Source organism: Canis lupus, chromosome 3 (genome assembly GCF_003254725.2).
Source record: "Canis lupus dingo isolate Sandy chromosome 3, ASM325472v2, whole genome shotgun sequence".
NCBI classification, from domain to species: Eukaryota; Metazoa; Chordata; class Mammalia; order Carnivora; family Canidae; genus Canis; species Canis lupus.
In genome coordinates this window covers 18208756-18227782 of record NC_064245.1, presented here as the reverse complement: position 1 = coordinate 18227782, position 19027 = coordinate 18208756, and the positions used below count along the sequence as shown (strand labels likewise).

The 19027-nt window shown below is 36.3% G+C and overlaps 1 protein-coding gene across 1 annotated transcript in view; it reads left to right on the top strand.

Annotated features, from left to right (window-relative positions):
- The window catches only part of ADGRV1 (adhesion G protein-coupled receptor V1), a 517368-nt gene that overhangs the window by 67214 nt on the left and 431127 nt on the right, over positions 1-19027 (top strand). The window contains exons 18-22 of the mRNA XM_025438360.3: positions 2515-2641; positions 3274-3491; positions 4119-4862; positions 7132-7505; positions 18697-18873. Coding sequence (XP_025294145.3) covers positions 2515-2641; positions 3274-3491; positions 4119-4862; positions 7132-7505; positions 18697-18873 — 1640 coding nt within the window. The remainder of the gene's footprint in view (positions 1-2514; positions 2642-3273; positions 3492-4118; positions 4863-7131; positions 7506-18696; positions 18874-19027) is intronic.

Here is a 19027-nt window from a genome sequence, read left to right as displayed (position 1 = left end):
TTCCTGTTTTTCTTTTCTCATTTTCACACAGCTTAGTATAAAAATCAAAAAAGTAAAAAATAGAAACTGTCATCTTATGAGGAAAATTTTAACCTTGTAGAATGCTGGCCACAAAAGAAGTTTTGTATTTGCAGAAAAACCACAGTTAGGCCTTATGTAGATGAACTAACATTTTGACGAATTCAATCATTGTCCTAGAATTAATTAATTAATTAATTAATTAAATTTTTTGTCCTAGAATTTAAATGAAATAAATTGCTACAGGTAAAAATAACTTTAGTGATGTAAAAATGGAAAACAGAAAGTTTTGTTATCATATATAGAAAGTGGATAAAGAAATGCCAGATCTTAATACAGTTTGCTGTAGGAATAAGTTCTTTTTTTTTTTTTTTTTTAGGAATAAGTTCTTGATTCCATTTATTACTTTGGTGTCTTTCTGGGCAAAATTATTGTATCCTAAGCATCCCTTTAAGCCCAGAATGTCACTGGGCTTTAACTGTTATCAGGAAAAAAATGTCACTGTGATTAAAATAGTGGATCAGAACATCCCAAACCTCTTATAAAGATAATGGAAAATGACTGTGCAAGGAGAGGATTGGAATTTATTTTATAAAATGTATCATTGGGGAAATATATATTTGTTATTAGAAGAGAAAGGTGTCACTGGATGACTAGCCTGAAGTACACTGCCACTGCATTTGTCTCCAGTGTTTTTCCACGTGGTGACAACTGAGGATCTAATGACGTCAGCTATGAAGACTTGAATGACATAATTTGTGCTTTTACATCCCTTCCTAGTTCTTTCTCTTCCACTTTTCTCTCCTCTTTCATGACATCAAAACATTGAGGGTCTGAGAGGATCAATGGTGGGAGGGCTGGAGGTGGCATCTCCAATGTGACGTCATGCTGGCAGTGTATATTTGTGCCTGATGTTTACTCTTCACAATATATATCCAGAGATTTAATTATTGGGTCAGAGGATATGGCCATTCTCAGAGCCCTTGTTAAATATTGTTAGTTCTCCCTGTGGAGAGACAGAATGAGTTTTTCGTACCACCTCTGATATGGTGCATGACAAATGCACATGATAGCAGAACCCTGACAAAGTGAGATTTCATTATTTTAATTTTTCTTAGATTTTATAATACAGTTTTTTTTATCACTCTATATTGCTAGCCTTTTCTATACAATGATTTACGGTCACTTTTTGTGTATTTTTCTCTTTTCATTGGCTACTTATCAAGTAAGTCAGTACAGTTGTATATTTATATAATTTATTTTTAATATGTTGGGTTGCTACATATAATTTATGATTCTATAATTTTAGTTTTAAGTGTTTCCCTTATCTAATTTTGAAAGTTTTATTTCTTTCAGTTCAGCTAACATTCATAAATAACTTTTGTGAGGGTTCCTGGATAGCTCAGTCGCTTAAGCATCTGCCTTCAGCTCAGGTCACATGATCTGAGTGTCCTGGGATGGAGTCCTGCATCAGGCTCCCTGCTTAGGGGGGTGTGTGTGTGTGTGTGTCTGCTTCTCCCTTTGTCCCTCCCCTTGCTCATGCCCTTTCTGTCCCTGTCTCTCTCTCCATCTCTCAAATAAATAAATATCTTTTTGAAAAGTAACTTTTGTGTACAAATTATGGAGCTCTACTCTGCTAGAACATAAAATTTTTTAACAAGCATCTATTCAAGAATTCACAGTAAAATTATGTGTGCGTGTGTACTAAATACAATAATTGTTATGATAGAATGACAAAATAGGAAGTGCTGTGGGAACACAGTGGAGATGTTCTTACCTTAACTTTGGAATTCAAGAAGAATTCCTGGAATATGTGTTGCTTGAGCTGCTCCTGAAAGCCAACAAGTGTTGAATAGAGATGAGGACTTTTGCTTGCATAGGGAACAGCAGGAGCAAAGAGAAAGAGCTTTGGATCTCAGGGAAGTGATGAAAAGAGACCTAACGTCCTGGTAGTAACAGTACTGACATACTGTGGCTGGAATTTGGGTAGAGGAGGCAAGTTCAGCATCATAAAGATTGCTTTGTTCTGTGTATGACCAGATCATACTGCTACCTAGATTTTTTTTTTTTTTTTTTTTTTTTTTGCTACCTAGATTTAAAGGGAAATTCTCAAGCCTTTCATTCCAATTAATATGAACAGGAGTATTTTTATGTTATGGGATAATCCTTTCATTATTTTTATTAAATAAAAGAATCTTCCACAAAAATTTGAAATGACATAAAGCTATGTTTTTGATTTATTAAACTTTGAAGTAATATTCCTATTGCTAAGAAAAGATTCATGGGTCTTTTTCAATGAAGTACGTCTCCTGGAATTAAATATTTCCACAAAGACAGTCACATTAAACTTATTCAGGCATCTCTTTTTTATTTATGACCTTTAGTGAGAAAATGCTTGCTGAAATTTGAACTTCATTATAAACTTTTTCATAATTTAAAAATATGAATTTACCAACAAGTTAACCACATCTTTGTTATTTTTATTTTTTAATATAGGTGATACAGTAGTATATCAATACGGAATAGCTACAGTGATAATTGAAGCTAATGATGACCCAAATGGCATTTTTTCTTTGGAGCCCATAGACAAAGCAGTAGAAGAAGGAAAGACTAATGCATTTTGGTAAGCAAATTTGGATAAGGTAAATTCAAAATTGAGTAACATAAGACCTTTAAGTATGCATAAATTTGAAATATTGACAATATTTCAAAAATTTAAAGTTGGTTAAGAATTGGATAATTTCAGAGTTGGTAGTCTGAATGAATGGTCAGCTTTGTTTATGCTGTTGCCCTTTGTTTAAAAAGAAAAAAACCACTTTAGCTGGTAAACAGAAATTATCATTCCTGCCCTTTTCACCCCAAATTCTGTCATCTTTCAGGACGGAAAGACTTGAGTTATCTGAGGTCTTCTGTAACTCTTCTTTCTAATGATACGTGACTACCCTCACCCTGTCCTTTGCTTTTGAAGAACTTATGCCGGCTCTCATCTCAATATTTTTCAATTGGTTTTGAAATTTACCCTTCAGTTTGCACTTTGAAGTCTATGACTTTTAAGACTGCTTCTCTTTGTTATTTAAAGTTCTGCCTCATTCTCTTACTATGAGATTCATCATGGTTACTCATCAAGGACTGGCTGGCTGGTTTTTATTACAGACCATAAATATTTCTGAGATAACACAGAAAGCTATCATTAGGGTAAAATTCACTACTTACAAATTTTTCATAAAAATTAATTTTCTTTAATTTGTTATATAGGATTTTGAGGCATCGAGGACACTTTGGCAATGTTTCTGTGGCTTGGCAGCTGTTTCAGAATGATTCTGCTTTGCAGCCTGGACAAGAGTTCTATGAAACTTCAGGGATTGTTAACTTTATGGATGGAGAAGAAGCCAAACCAATAATTCTCCATGCTTTTCCAGATAAAATTCCTGAATTCAATGAATTTTATATTCTAAAGCTTATAAACATATCAGGTGCTATGTTTTTCCATGTTTTTTATTTCACTACTGAAATTTAATGTTTTAAAAAATAAATAATTAGAGCTGTATAGAAAATGCGATTAATGAAGAAGTAAGTGCATCTTGATTTTCTAACTTTAAATGTCAAAACACCCTTTTTGGTAGAAGTGTTATTTTAAACATCCATTTTGTAGTCTTAGTTTGGCTAAGTTTTATGGATGGAGACTTTACATTCATCCTCAAACTTGTAACTAGATTTTTTCCACACCAAGTAGAATATCTTCAATGAAATATTAATGGAAGTTATGAGGTACAGAGTCATGATAGCTTAAAGCTTGCTCTTTGTGCCATTTAAACAATTTAAACAATCAATTTTCCCATAACTTTTAGTTTTAAGCACAGGAATTAAAACTCTCTAGTTAATATTCTCTTTTAGGGCTTACTTGGTCAATAATGAAATTATTCTGAGCCAAAATACCCCTGAAAACATGATGAAAACCATATGGGGACACAGGTGTTCATTGATCGATCAATATATTATTTTACCAGAAGTTTGCTAGTCAAGTTCCTTTTGTCTTCACCTTATACTATAAAGGACTTTAAATTCTGATTTCTTATTTATTATAAATCATCTTATTACAGGTGGATCCCCAGGTCCTGGGGGCCAACTAGCAGGAACCAACCTCCAGGTGACAGTAATGATTCCATTCAATGATGATCCCTTTGGAATTTTCATCTTGGATCCAGAGTGCTTAGAGAGAGAAGTTGCAGAAGATGTGCTCTCAGAAGATGATATGTCTTATATTACCAACTTTACCATTTTGAGGCAGCAGGGTGTGTTTGGTGATGTACGAGTAGGCTGGGAAATACTGTCCAGTGAGTTCACTGATGGTTTGCCTCCAATGATAGATTTTTTGCTGGTTGGGATTTTCCCCAGCACTGTGCATTTACAACCACACATGCGGCGTCACCACAGTGGAACAGATGCTTTGTACTTCAGTGGACTAGAGGGTGCATTTGGAACTGTTAGTCCAAAATACCATCCTTCCAGGAACAACTCAATTGCCAACTTTACATTTTCAGCTTGGGTAATGCCCAATGCCAACACAAATGGATTTGTTATAGCAAAGGATGATGGTAATGGAAGCATCTACTATGGGGTAAAAATTCAAACAAATGAATCTCATGTGACACTTTCTCTTCATTACAAAACTTTGGGTTCCAATGCTACATATATTGCCAAGACAACAGTCTTGAAGTATTTAGAAGAAAATGTTTGGCTTCATCTTCTAATTATCCTGGATGATGGTATAATTGAATTCTACCTTGATGGAAATGCAATGCCCAGAGGAATCAAGAGTCTGAAAGGAGAAGCCATTACTGATGGTGAGTGTCATCTTTATAGCAAGAATACTGAATTTTGAATTTTTAAGAATTTTGATTTCTTAAAAAGAGCTAATAGGTCTTAAAAATCTGCTTAGGTATTGGTTTCATTCCTTAAAATAAAACTTATACCTACCAAGACCATAAGTTCCGTACTGAGTGTTGCAGAAATGAATAGGCAGCCTTTCCCCTTGGCCAAAAATAGGTTCTGGAAGGGAGATATTTAAAGAGATCACTTCAGTGTGTTGTAGGAAGAAAGAAAAAGATTATGAAGGAGGAATATTTATCCTTCCATTGGTAGCAGGAGGGATGGGGGGCATGATAGGAAAAAGAGCAGAGATATAGAAATGTGAAAGAGCATGTTGTATTTGGGGAACTGCTGCTTGGGAGGTTTTGTTGGAAGCGAAAGGTGGTGGGCATAAGGTGAAAGAGGAATCAAAAAAGAAAACTTACTTTTAAAAGTCCAGCAATTACAGGGGTACCAGTAGGTAAACTGGTGAAATCTGTGGAGAGCTTTGAAGAAATAATCTTTGTTGTCTTTAAGCTGGATTCCATGCTGTTTCTTTGAGAAATATATTTTTGTGCATATTTAAGCATAAATATTGGTTATCTCCATTATAATCACCACTTCCTTCCCAGCCCCTCCATCCTATGATGTGATTATTTTTTGTTTAGTAAGAAGTTAGAACAGAATATATAATTATAACTTAACAATCTTTTCCTTCTGAACCTCCTTCACTGGATATCTGGTTGTATTTTTTGTTCCTAGTAGAAAAAAAGATGGGCAAAAGGAAATAACATTCACACACTACTGATTCCAACTATAAGTATTATGCGTATAGCACTCTCTAGCATTAAATTAATCACCTTTTGATTGTGTGAATACATTGATTCATTTGGTGATGACACGTTGGTAGAATGAAAGGGGGAAAGATTGGGGAAAGTGAGAGCTGGCGGTTTCTTTTCTCTATTTAGCTTACTGTAAGGAACTTAGATTGTTTTTGTAATTTGTAACTTGGAAAGAAAAAATTTTAAGTATATTTAAAATTTATTAATGAAATGTAATATATGCTATGTATTATAAAATACATAAAAGTATACATATCATACGTGTGCAGGTAGATCAATTTTTAAAACTTTAAATTCATTAGTCTTAGCACCTGTGGAGCTAGCCGCCAGATCATGAAACAGCATTCCAGAAGCCCCTAGGCTCTTCTCCAGTCACTGACTCACCACCGTGCCCACCTATTATTGCCATTTCTAAGAGCATAAGATGAGCTTCTCCTGTTTTTTACTTTGTGTAAATGGAATTGAACATTGTGTATACTTGAGTGCCTGGCTTATTTTGCCCAGTGTTGTTGATAATGTTTATCCATATTTTTGCCTGTTGTAGATATTTTCCTCTTATTACTAAAATAGCTTAGAACCACTGAGAATGTGTGGGGACCATTGTGATAATAATGTGAGGATACTTGTGACTACTGTAAAATAGCTACCTGGATAGTGACTTGTAAAAACTGCCTTGGTTGATGATTTTGATAAAAAATATTACTTGTATTTTTTCCTCAAAGCTGCCAGGTGATCAACTTATATAAATGTGTTATTTGAGTTGTTGGAGAGGGAATAAGTAAAGAAATAAGAACTGGTGAATTTTCAAAAAGAGTTGTTATTGATATAGAGTAATGTAATTGGGCTGCATGTTGTGATTACCATGAAAAAAATCTCTAAGACTTGCCTATGATATTTTTCCTGGGAAGGAATACTACTTTTTCTACATCTATTGCATTACTTGTTTGGGTAAGGAGTTATATTTGGTCCACTAAAACTTTTGTTAAATTCTCATAGCTTTATTTAACTCAAGATGCATTTCTAACAGATCAAGCCTTGAAGTTCTTGAAGAATAGTAGTACAAAAGTCTAAAAAATTGTGACCGAATTGAATCACCCCATTTTTAGATGCACAAGGAAAATTTTAAATTTCCTGGAAGAAATGTCTATTTAAATATACACTCATATATACCTGTATACATATACACACATATATATACACATGTACAATATATCCTTTAGTGCAAAATATCTTAAATCCTAGCAATTACTAATTCATTTTTCATCATAACAGAAAATAACTTTTATTTGATTGTATTCTTATTGTATGTTTTACTTATCTAATAAAAACTCAACAAAATTGCACCACTCTTTTGAATCGCACTTCTAATGTGGGACAGGATACTTGTGGATATTGTAGCATTTAGACCCATTTCTAATTTCAGGTCCTGGAACACTGAGAATTGGGGCAGGAATGAATGGCAATGACAGATTTACAGGCTTGATGCAGGATGTGAGGTCCTATGAGCGGAAACTGACCTTGGAAGAAATTTATGAACTTCATGCTATGCCAGCAAAGAGTGATTTACACCCTGTTTCTGGATATCTGGAGTTCAGACAGGGAGAAACTAACAAATCATTCATTATTTCTGCAAGAGATGATAATGAAGAAGAAGGAGAAGAATTATTCATTCTTAAACTAGTCTCTGTGTATGGAGGAGCTCGCATTTCTGAAGAGAATACTACAGCAAGATTAATAATACAAAAAAGTGACAATGCCAATGGCTTGTTTGGTTTCACAGGAACTTGTATACCAGAGGTAAATAATGAGCTTGGGGAATTTTGGAGTTAAAAAATTCATTGTAAAAAAAAAAAAAAAATTCATTGTAGGTGGAATTGTTTGGGAGTGGTCTTTCTGTTTCTTGGTAAACATGCTTAAGTATCTACTCTAAGCCCAGAAGTATGCTAGAGTCAGTGGTTGCAAAAGTAAATTATAAAGTCCTTGCTCTTACAAGTTCACGGTTTGAATCAAAGGCTTAATCAGCATAGAAATGATAACAAGATAGCAAATGAAACTTTGGCAGTTATCTTTAAAGTTAATGCATTTCACAAAATGTCATTTACTTTGGCTACTTTTTGGATACTGTATACATAAATGAAATAATATATATTGAAAGCTTCTATGAATAATAGTAATTGAAACTATTAAAATGTGATTTTTTGAGGGTTTTTTTTTTTTCACATGTGAAATGTACTTAAGTAGTTGTAACATTCTTCCATGTTGGGTGTAATGCCTTTCTTATCACCCTTCTTGGCCAGCTTCATTCATTAGACTGTTTTACTGTCTTTATCAGTTCTTTCCAGGTTTTCAAAGATTCGTAATCATCTTGGTTTCTTATTCAGTAATGTGAGATCTCCTGACACCACTTCACAGGTGTTAAGTGTGACAGCAGCTCCATGCCCGTGAAAGGATGCCAAGGAACAAGAGTCTTTCCCTTAGCAAGTTGATTCTCGTAGATTTAGAAGGGCATTTTTGAAAATTGAAGCAATTAAGAAAATTATGAATCAGTAGAGGGTGAAAAAAGTATCTTGTTCATAGGCCTGCCTTTGCTCAAATTGGGGAGCTATGTCTCTGAAATGTCTTCTTGCCCTTCCTAGCTCTTTGGTTTGGTGATAATCATAGAGATCTTCAAATAATGGGCATTTTCTATACCAGAAATAAAAGAATATCCTACACTAGGGAGGACAAATGTCATAAAAATCTATAACTTAAAGAAGAAATATGTTTATCTATAATAATAATACTTATAAATACTCAATCATTAAAGAATTTTACATGTTAAATTTTTTATATACCTTACAATCCAGAATACAGTTGCAAAAAATATTAGTTATGATTCTCTCCACTTAGTAAGGTTAGAAACTGAGGCCTAGAGACCTGAAAAAATAACCCAAGTTGAATTAAATAAGACAGGATCAAATGCCTCTTTCAAGCCTGGCAGTTACTAGCACTAAATAAATATTAATTTTACTTTTTTTTTTTGTCCTAAGATACAGTGGGAAGAACTGGAATTTGAACCTATGTCTTGTGACTTCTGATCTTTATCTTTAACCGTATATTTTTAGTATTATCATCTCTATTTTAAAAAGACAGGTGGCTTCCATCAGGTTGTGACACCATTAGGGTACCGTATAAAATCACCTTCCCTTTTATTCCGTTTACTACCTGGCACCTGCCTGTGCCTCTGGCTTCCTCTTGGTCCTCATGTTGGTCAGACTCCTTTTTGGTCAATATGTTTCAGTCAGAGTTGCAGGTTTTAGTTCCAGTCTCAGGGCATCAGGGCTTCCTAGCCTCTCTATTTGGAACACTCTTGGTCCAGATTTTCAGAGTCAGTCATTCAAGTCTCAGTTTTAAAGACATCTCTTCAGTGAAGACTTGCTTCTTTAAAGTAATCCACCATTCCCTTCTCCCAACTGGTTGTTCTCCATCCCTTCACCTAGTTTTACTTTTTCTGTAGCACTGATTACACTCTTAAATTTCTTTTATTATTTAAAAGTTTACTTATTTATCGGCCATCTCTTCCCACCAAAGAGATAAAAGAACTCTGAGTGTAATAAGGTCTTATTTATTGTATCTCCAGCACCTAGAATGGAACATATTAGGTACTCAATAAATCTTCATTGAACTTCTATTTTAATAGTAAGGCATGAAAAGGCTCATTGTTCAAACCACAAACACATTTAGATTCAGTTAGCTGCCTTAACAACCAGGCTGAAAAAACAAAAACAAACCCCAGAAGTTTTAAAAACCTGTCCAAAATGGGGAATAGTTTTTGAATGTTTCTCTGGCTTCATGGGCCATTATTGTGAGTTTTCAGTTTTTTCTTGTCTCACAAGTTCCTCCGATAGATTATGTTGGTTCTGGTTTATCTCCACATAGGTATGTAGCTTTGCTGTTTTCAGAAATCTTGGAATTTGAACAGAATCAGTAAGACTTTAATGGCAGAAGAGAGAACTTTGTTCTGTAGGCCACAATACCTATACTGTTAGAACTGCTGGAAAGGAAAACAGGATTAGTTATTCTCCAAGCCCAAATAGAGGTAAATAGAATATATTGGAAGGAATAAAATACAGACAGTTAATATAAGAGAGTACTGTTGAGTCCAAAGATCCAACATTGGAATTTGTCAGTAGTATTATAGCATTTTCATTCCTGAAAATATTAAGACTATAAGTATAGAACTCTTATTTACTTTCATCTTGGTGTGATTTGAAGACAGGAGAAGTATAAAATATTTCTATAATCATCATCAATAATATTTATTGATTGCTTACTGAAATCGTGATTCAAAGTGCAAGGTAGACCAATGGATTTTAATGTATTAGAGTCTGATTTCATATTGCAACTAAATTTGAAGAAACTACCATTTGTCAAATAGGTGTAATGTGGAGGAGGAATATCCATAAGTATCTGCCAAGACCATTTAAATACTCCCTTTCCAGTTACATATATCTCTGTGAAGCTGGATATTTTATATATCTTTCAACCAAAATAACAGGTGGCAACAGAGAAATTGATTGTGAAAGGAGGTATGAGAATTTGTCTTCTATTAAGCTAGACATTAAAAGACATTTACAGAAATGTAAAACAGTGCTCCTTTGTCACTAGTTTTTTTTAAGAATATATAGCTATTCACATAAAATACATTGCTTATGTTAGCATGTAATGAGTTTTTATTTATTTATTTATTTGTTTTTAGATTTTATTTATTTATGCAAGAGAGACACAGAGAGAGAAGCAGAGACACAGGCAGAGGGAGAAGCAGGCTCCATGCAGGGAGCCGGATGTGGGACTCAATCCTGGGTCTCCAGTATCCCACCCTGGGCTGAAGGTGGCGCTAAGCCGCTGAGCCACCAGGGCTGCCCTGTAATGAGTTTATTATTGCTATTTTAAAATGAGTTAATTTGCCAATATTTAAATTCTTTTCTATTTTCATTAGTAAAAGAGTAAATATAATCAGATTTCATCAAAATAAGCAAAATATCATCAGATTTCATAAAAATGGGGTTTTTAGTAATTTTTATGAGTGTTTAGGGGTCCTGAAACTGAAATATGTGAGGATTGCTGGTTTATGCTAGGCTTGGAATTGTCTGGAGGGATTAAATTTTTTAGTTATCTGATCGATTTTTAGAAATAAAAACCACTATCACTTCCATAGATTCTTCTCATTGTGTTGTTGCAGTGACATTGAAAAGTTAATTTTTTTTCTTATCCCTTTGGAAATGCTGAAGGCAAAAGAGATGTTTTAAACATCTTTAAGAAGTCTTTTTTTTTTTTTATGAGTCATAGAGAGAGAGAGAGAGAGAGAGAGAGGCAGAGACATAGGCAGAGGGAGAAGCAGGCTCCATGCACCGGGAGCCTGACGTGGGATTCGATCCCGGGTCTCCAGGATCACGCCCTGGGCCAAAGGCAGGCGCTAAACCGCTGCGCCATCCAGGGATCCCTAAGAAGTCTTTAAGACTTCTGTCTGAGTCATGTTATGCTTTTACAGTTTCATAGATTCATGAAGTAAAATAATACAAAGATTAAAATGAAAGCATAATCACATCTAAAATAATGAGAATATGACATAGTCTATACTTGCCATATTGAGAGAGTTGATCATTATTTTGTAATTTGCTCCATCTTAACCAGGTACACCATATTTTACTAAATAGCAGGTTGCTTAATAAATTATAATTGAAAGAATGCATGTAGTTGAGAGCCCTGATGGGGCTGCGCCAATAGTCCTCTGGATTCCAGGTGGTATCTATATTGAACAGATGACTGAGTTTTTTTGGATCTGTAGCATAGCAACCACATTCTCCTGTTTTCCTCCCATGTTTTGTTATTCTGTGTAATCTTTAATGTTACTTTCTCTCCACCTTATTTTAGCACTATTTTTGTATGTCCTATAGTTGTGTATATCAGATAATTATAAAGTAATGAGATTGCCTTTCCTAGTGATTCATAGAGCTTGCTAGTCTCATTTTTTTAATAATACTTGGATTGCATTTTATACTTCTAAACTCACAGCTTATGAATAAATTTAGAGACATTTTGAGACGATCTTTGTAAAAAATGAAGTATTATTTAACTTGGACTGTGGTTTTTTTAAGTGCTTGCCATATGTTATGTGAGTAGATTCCTTTAGATATGTGTGTGATATTGATATAATCTGGTATCACAGATTTTTACCCAAGTGTGAAACAAAATAAAAAATTAATTGGCTGTGTAATTATTAGGCATTAGCTTTCATCTTCTCTTCTAACACAGAAAGCCAATTTATGGCTCAGTGCATTATTTTTTTCTGAGAAAATATGCTTCAAAAACTTTTCTGATTGTTAACCTTTATAATTACTCTTCTGCAGATCTGAAGATTGAGGAAATTTCTTACTCAAAACAGTAGTGGCTACTATTGTTCCTTGTGAAAAACTGGATATTGGTTTTGAGGATTCTTTCTTGATATTATGCTTCTCATATACTGGCCTGATCATTTGCTTTCATCATGATTCCAGAGGCAATTAGATGTATATTTTAATAGAAAATATATTTTAACTTTATTTTCTATGTCTTAATTATCTTCTGGTATTAATAATTCCATAATCTGGTTCAGTATTTCCCAAAGTATTGCATGTGATGACAATAATCAGAAATATCTAATATATATTCCAGAGCACCATTCCTGATTGGGGATTCACTCCATTTCTTTTCTTTTTTCTTTTTGGATTCACTCCATTTCTGAATCAGAATCTCTGGCGGGGAGATGGGATGGGACTCAAAAAGCTGAATTTAGAATTTTTTTTAAAAAATATTTTATTTATTTATTCATGGGAGACACACAGAGAGAGGCAGAGACATAGGTAGAGGGAGAGGCAGGCTTCTTGTGGAAATCCGGATGTGGGACCGGATCCCAGGACTCTGGGATCATGCCCTGAGTCAAAGGCAGATGCTAAACCCCTGAGCCACCCCGGTGTCCGTAAGAAATCTTTTAAAATGAAAATTTTATATATCTCTATATAAAACCAGAGAAAATAGAATAATGAACCGCAGTGACCCACCATCTAAGTTTCAAAATTTATTGGCCTTTTGCTGATTTTCTCTCCTTTATTTTGGCTAAAGCTATTTTTATTTATTTATTTATTTTTAAAGATTTATTTATTTATTTATTCATGAGAGACAGAGAGAGAGACAGACAGACAGACAGGCAGGCAGAGGGAGAAGCAGGCTCCATGCAGGGAGCCCAATGAGGGACTCGATCCCAGGACTCCAGCATCAGGCCCTGGGCTGAAGGCAGACACTCAACTGCTGAGCCTCCCAGGGATCCCCTGAAATTATTTTTATTTATATTTATTTTTTTACGATTTTATTTATTTATTCATGAGAGAGAGTGAGAGAGAGAGAGAGAGAGAGAGAGAGGCAGAGACACAGGCAGAGGAAGGAGCAGGCTCCGTGCAGGGAGCCCGATGTGGGACTCGATCCCGGGTCTTCAGGACCAGGCCCTGGGCCCAAGGTGGTGCTAAACCGCTGAGCCCCCCAGGCTGACCCCAATTTTTAAAGCAAATTTCAGACACTGTCATTTCTCTGTAAATTTTTTAGTATGAAAGGTGGATTTCTATGGACCTTAAGCATTTGAAGCTTTTTCCCTATTGGTGGTTTGTAATTTACTAAATAAGTTATTCATTAAATTTTGTATTAAACTTATGTATAGGGATCCCTGGGTGGCGCAGCGGTTTGGCGCCTGCCTTTGGCCCAGGGCGCGATCCTGGAGACCCGGGATCGAATCCCACGTCGGGCTCCCGGTGCATGGAGCCTGCTTCTCCCTCTGCTTATGTCTCTGCCTCTCTCTCTCTCTCTCTCTCTCTCTCTGTGTGACTATCATAAATAAAAAAAATAAATAAATAAACTTATGTATAGCATATATTTGTATACAGTTGTATTGATATGACAGTCTTTGTTTTTCTTTTTCTTTTTTTTAAGTTGAAAATAGTAGCTAATACATTTTGATTAGGGCTTTACTAAATGAAAGCATGGTTAAATAGCTTTTCCTGTGTGATTACTGCAAATAAAAAGCTCCTTTCTTAGTCTTGGGTGCTACATAGTAATAATGATTATTGACTTGGTGAAAAGTTGTAAGGAGACATAAAGATTCCTGAAGGTGTCTTTGGCCATGCCCCTTGCTAAAAAGGGAAAGGTTGAAAATATACACATCGGGATTAATGGCTTATTAACAGAACTCACTGAAAATGTCCATTCTAGTTAAAAATTTGGGGTGGTATAATGGAGCAAATGTGTTTGCATTGTGATAGGAATCAAAATGGATGGGGATTTGTATTTTTCAATATGTAAGCATATGTATTTCTTGATAAAAAAAAAGGAATGTAGCATTATTTTTTGCAGTTGTGTATGTGTCTGTGTATTTGTTAAGGAGAAGAAATATAACAATTGTTCAGTACTTAATATATTACTATAGGTACCATACAAGACACTTGTTGAATCTCCACCAAAATCCATGAGACATTATGATCTTCATTTTAAGAAGAAATCATGTGATAAGTGGTAGTACAAAGAAGCTCAGGATTGTTTGACTTTTCTTTTTTTTTTTAAGATTTTATTTAACTATTAGCACAGGCAGGGGGAATGGCAGGCTGAGGGGAGCAGCAGGTTCTCCCTGCTGAGCCGAGAGCCCGACGTGGGCCTTGAGCCCTGGACCCAGGATCAAGACCTGGGCTGAAAGCAGACGCTTAACCGACTGAGCCACCCAGGTGTCTTGGGACTGTTTGCCCCAACTTAAAGCTGTACTCTTTCCATCACACGTTCATGTACCAGCAGCTGTGGTGAATATGCTGCTGTAGATGCCTAGGTAGAAGGTAGGAATTAAATTAGATGCTTATTGAGGACTTGGGTTTTTTTTTTAATTTATTTTTTATAGGTGTTCAATTTACTAACATACAGAATAACCCCCAGTGCCCGTCACCCATTCACTCCCACCCCCCGCCCTCCTCCCCTTCTACCACCCCTAGTTCGTTTCCCAGAGTTAGCAGTCTTTACGTTCTGTCTCCCTTTCTGATATTTCCCACTCATTTCTTCTCCCTTCCCTTATATTCCCTTTCACTATTATTTATATTCCCCAAATGAATGAGAACATATAATGTTTGTCCTTCTCCGACTGACTTACTTCACTCAACATAATACCCTCCAGAGGACTTGGGTTTTGTTTTTATTTTATTTTTTTAAATTTTTATTTATTTATGATAGTCACAGAGAGAGAAAGAGAGGCAGAGACATAGGCAGAGGGAGAAGCAGGCTCCATGCACCGGGAGCCCGATGTGGGATTCGATCCCGGGTCTCCAGGATCGAGGACTTGGGTTTTGTACTGCTTCCTCTTCTCTACAGCCTCAGGGTTGGAGGGCCCCACCTTCAGAGCAGTTAGTTCTGCCATCATGTGATAGAAGGGCTCCTAAAAACATTCCTACACTATGCCAAAGTAAATAAAGAAAACAGAACTTAAGGGAAAAATAGGTTAGGAGAACACTACTCAAAAACTTGGTCAGTGGCATGTGAAAAAGGAAGATAGGAAAAAAAAAAAAAAAGGAAGATAGGGACCTAATAAACAGTTTTACACAATAGATGTTTAATACTTAAATACTGCAAGAAATATGGTGTGTACCTAGAGAAAACTTAAGTTTCCTTGCAAAAGCATGTGTCAGAGGAATTGCAGATTGTGTATTCTTGTGAAATCATGGGAAGAGGGTTATCTGCCATCAAAGGGAAGGTTGTCACATTAGATGCAATTAAGTGTGGCTAACAACACACGTGTTGGATTGAGGTAGCTAGTAGATGTTTCAGGTATGTTTGTGTTCCCATGTGGCTTGTTTCAGGTTGCTGCAGTTTTCTGTGTTCACCATTTCTTGAAGATGAAATCACATAAGCAAATGTGAATCCACATGACAGATTATGGATTATGGGTTATCTACATTATGCTCTCTGATATATCAATTGCATGGGAACAATTTTATGATTTTATTTTATTTTTTAAGATTTTATTCAGAAGAGACAGAGAGAGAGAAAGAGGCAGAGACACAGGCAGAGGGAGAAGCAGGCTCCATGCAGGGAGCCCGATGTGGGACTCGATCTGGGGACTCCAGGATCATGCCCTGGGCCGAAGACAGGGGCTAAACCGCTGAGCCACCCAAGGATCCCCCAATTTTATGATTTTAAAACCAGTGTTATAGCATGGCTGATTATACTTGGTCCATTTCTTTCCATCTATAGTTACTTCTTTTGTCATCCCCTCTAGTCTTTCAATAGCATTTATATAATGATGTATTTACATACCATTTGTATGTAACCTTAAATACATTTTACATTGATACATCTCAAATTTATGTCAATTGTGGCCTCTCTCCAAAGTTCCAGACTCATTTCTCTAGCTGCCCCCTTGACACATCTCTTGGATATTTAGTAGACATTTCATACTGGACATATTTAAAAGTCAACTCTTTGCCCTAGAACCTGTAACTAACTGATGGAGGAGGAAAAATCAAGCCTGCTTCACACAAGCCTCACTGGCTTGATGTGTTGCTGCTTGTAAAAGTGGGCCACCACTACTCTAATGCTCCGTTCAGGAGATGCTCTGAAGGATGAGGGCAGAGCAATGAACAGCCCACTTAGCCATTCATCTTCTGTGAATGGAGAAATGGTCTGAAGTTATGAAGATCCGTATTTGCAGTACTAATGACATAGTGGTCTGACAGGGGCTTGAGATCACCAAGACTAGGGACAAGGAGGTTCTAGGGAGAGTGACGTGAATAGGCGCATGGAAGTAGGCACTAAGTGTGAGGCTTTTACTCCAGAGAGGACAGAAACTCCTTATTATTGGAATTAACACTTACTTTAACTGATGAGTTTATGTTCTTAGTAGTTCTGCTAGACCATCATCTGAATGCTAAAATAATGCCTGCTGCGTGCCCCCAGAAGCTTGACTCAAAGGGACTCCCTTTATGTGAAGGAGGCGTAACAATAGGCACACAGTCCTAAGATTCCCTGCCCTTACTATGTGTCACATCACTTCGGAAGCAGTTGGCTTCAATAATGGGTTGGGATATTAAAGACTCAGCTAAGGGGACGCCTTGGGGGGCTCAGTGGTTGAGCGTCTGCCTTTGGCTCAGGGCATGGTCCTGGGGTGCCAGGATCGAGCCCCGCATCAGCTCCCTGCGGGGAGCCTGCTTCTTCCTCTGCCTGTGTCTCTGCCTCTCTCTCCATGTCTCTCATGAATAGATAGATAAATCTTAAAAAAAAAAAAAAGAAAGACTCAGCTAAGTTGCCAGCTCAGGGATCACATCTTGTAAGGTGGGGGTATTGTCCCCCATGATCCAGTATGTTATCCAGTGACTGATACTTGTTCAGTGTTCTCAGTACCTGGACTACATGGGTTCAGAAGGCAAGACGTAGAAGTAAGAGTGGCTTTATCTCCATCACTGCCAGTGGCCACCTGCCAGAATTTGTGTTTCCCACTCTCATGCTGGTTCTGGTTCTGCCTGGGTCAGAGGTGTCTGCCAGGAGACACACTGGGGGCTCTGCTGAACAACCACCTGTCATTTTGGGCTTCTCATGTCAGGGACCTGGAAGCAAATAAAAGAGTTATAGTATTGTCCCAGGAGTGCTTGGTCTTGTTTACTAAGGGCACCTAAGGTTGCTATTACTTTTCGAAGCAGAAGTGCTGATGGTTGGAGAAACTTGGGATTTATTGGAACATCTCCTGGTGTTTCCATGCTCATTGATAACTGTTTTGACTATTGCCTGTTTGTGGATAAATTTAAAATCTGTTCTTTCCAGCCCCAGAGTTGGCACCAAAGTGGCTCTGTCTAATGCTGACAGAGGTGCTTATGATTGATATGAAAAATAGAATGACATTATCTAAATTAGGATTTGTATTTTGAGCTTTATTCATTCAGTTTCAGTACTTTTTTCTATGAATTTTATATCTGCTTACTAACATAAAAATAAAATTGAATTTAAAAGACTGAGAATTTAAGAGTATGAAAACTTTTTTCTAAAAGATCTTCTGGAGCGCCTGAGTGGCTCAGTCCTTTAGGCATCTGACTCTTGATTTTGGCTAATGTATGATCTCAGGGACATGAGATCGAATCCCATGTTGGGCTTTGCACTAGGGGTGGAGCCTGTTTGAACTTTTTGCTCCTCCCCTGCTCATGCATGTGCTCACTCTCGCTCTCTCTCAAAAAAAAAAAAAAGCTCCTCTAATTCCTTGCTTTATATAATTTTTAAGTATTAAGTGTTACAGATAAAAATATTTTCCAGGTGAAAAATACCTACAGATGTGTGTATACATGTGTGTATACATGTATACATGTATATATGACAAAACTATCAAAAAATATTAAGCATAACATAAATGCCCTCGTTGACCTGAGTCTTATCTCCCCAGTAGACATTTCTCAAGGCTCTCGCCACTTATCACTTTATGCTATCCTTAAAATTATTTCATGAAATCCACTCTGTTACTTTTTATCCATGCCTAGACTGTTCTCCCTAGTAGCATATTCTATCCTCTACCCCTCACTTCTGCTCTCCCCCCATTTGGTTTGTCTATGCTCAACTTATCATAAAACTTTGAATTTGTCTTCCTTTTTAGATTTATCCAGAGAACAGACTGTGCTTTTTTTTGGTAATCTTTTGTACCATAGTGTCCAGCACAGTGGCTGGCACACACATGGTATCAGTGAATGAAGTTTATGTACAGTTAACTGCTTATAAGAATTATTTTTGTAATTTCTGTATTTTGTAGCTTTGTAAAATCTATAAAACATGAAGAAAAGATTGTGGAGTTCTCAGAGTGTTAGAAAGTTAAAGAACTAAGGTTACGGTAAAAGGATTCCATGAAAGCATAATAATTTTATCACTGATTTGAATTAGTATATACTTACAAATAATTTATATTCAATTTCAGATTGCAGAGGAGGGATCCACCATTTCATGTGTGGTGGAACGAACCAGAGGAGCTCTGGATTATGTGCATGTGTTTTACACCATCTCACAGATCGAATCCGACGGCATTAATTATCTTGTTGATGATTTTGCTAATGCTAGTGGAACTATCACATTCCTTCCTTGGCAGAGATCTGAGGTAAACCCTACCTTTTGTTTCCTTGAAAGCCTCCTGGAAGGCTTTTTCCTTATCTGTTGGTTCTGTAATTTGTTTGCAGGGTGTTGCTATTTAAGCAATTTATAGAGAATTAAATCATCATGTAAATATCATGGTTTAAAATGTTTTTGTACTT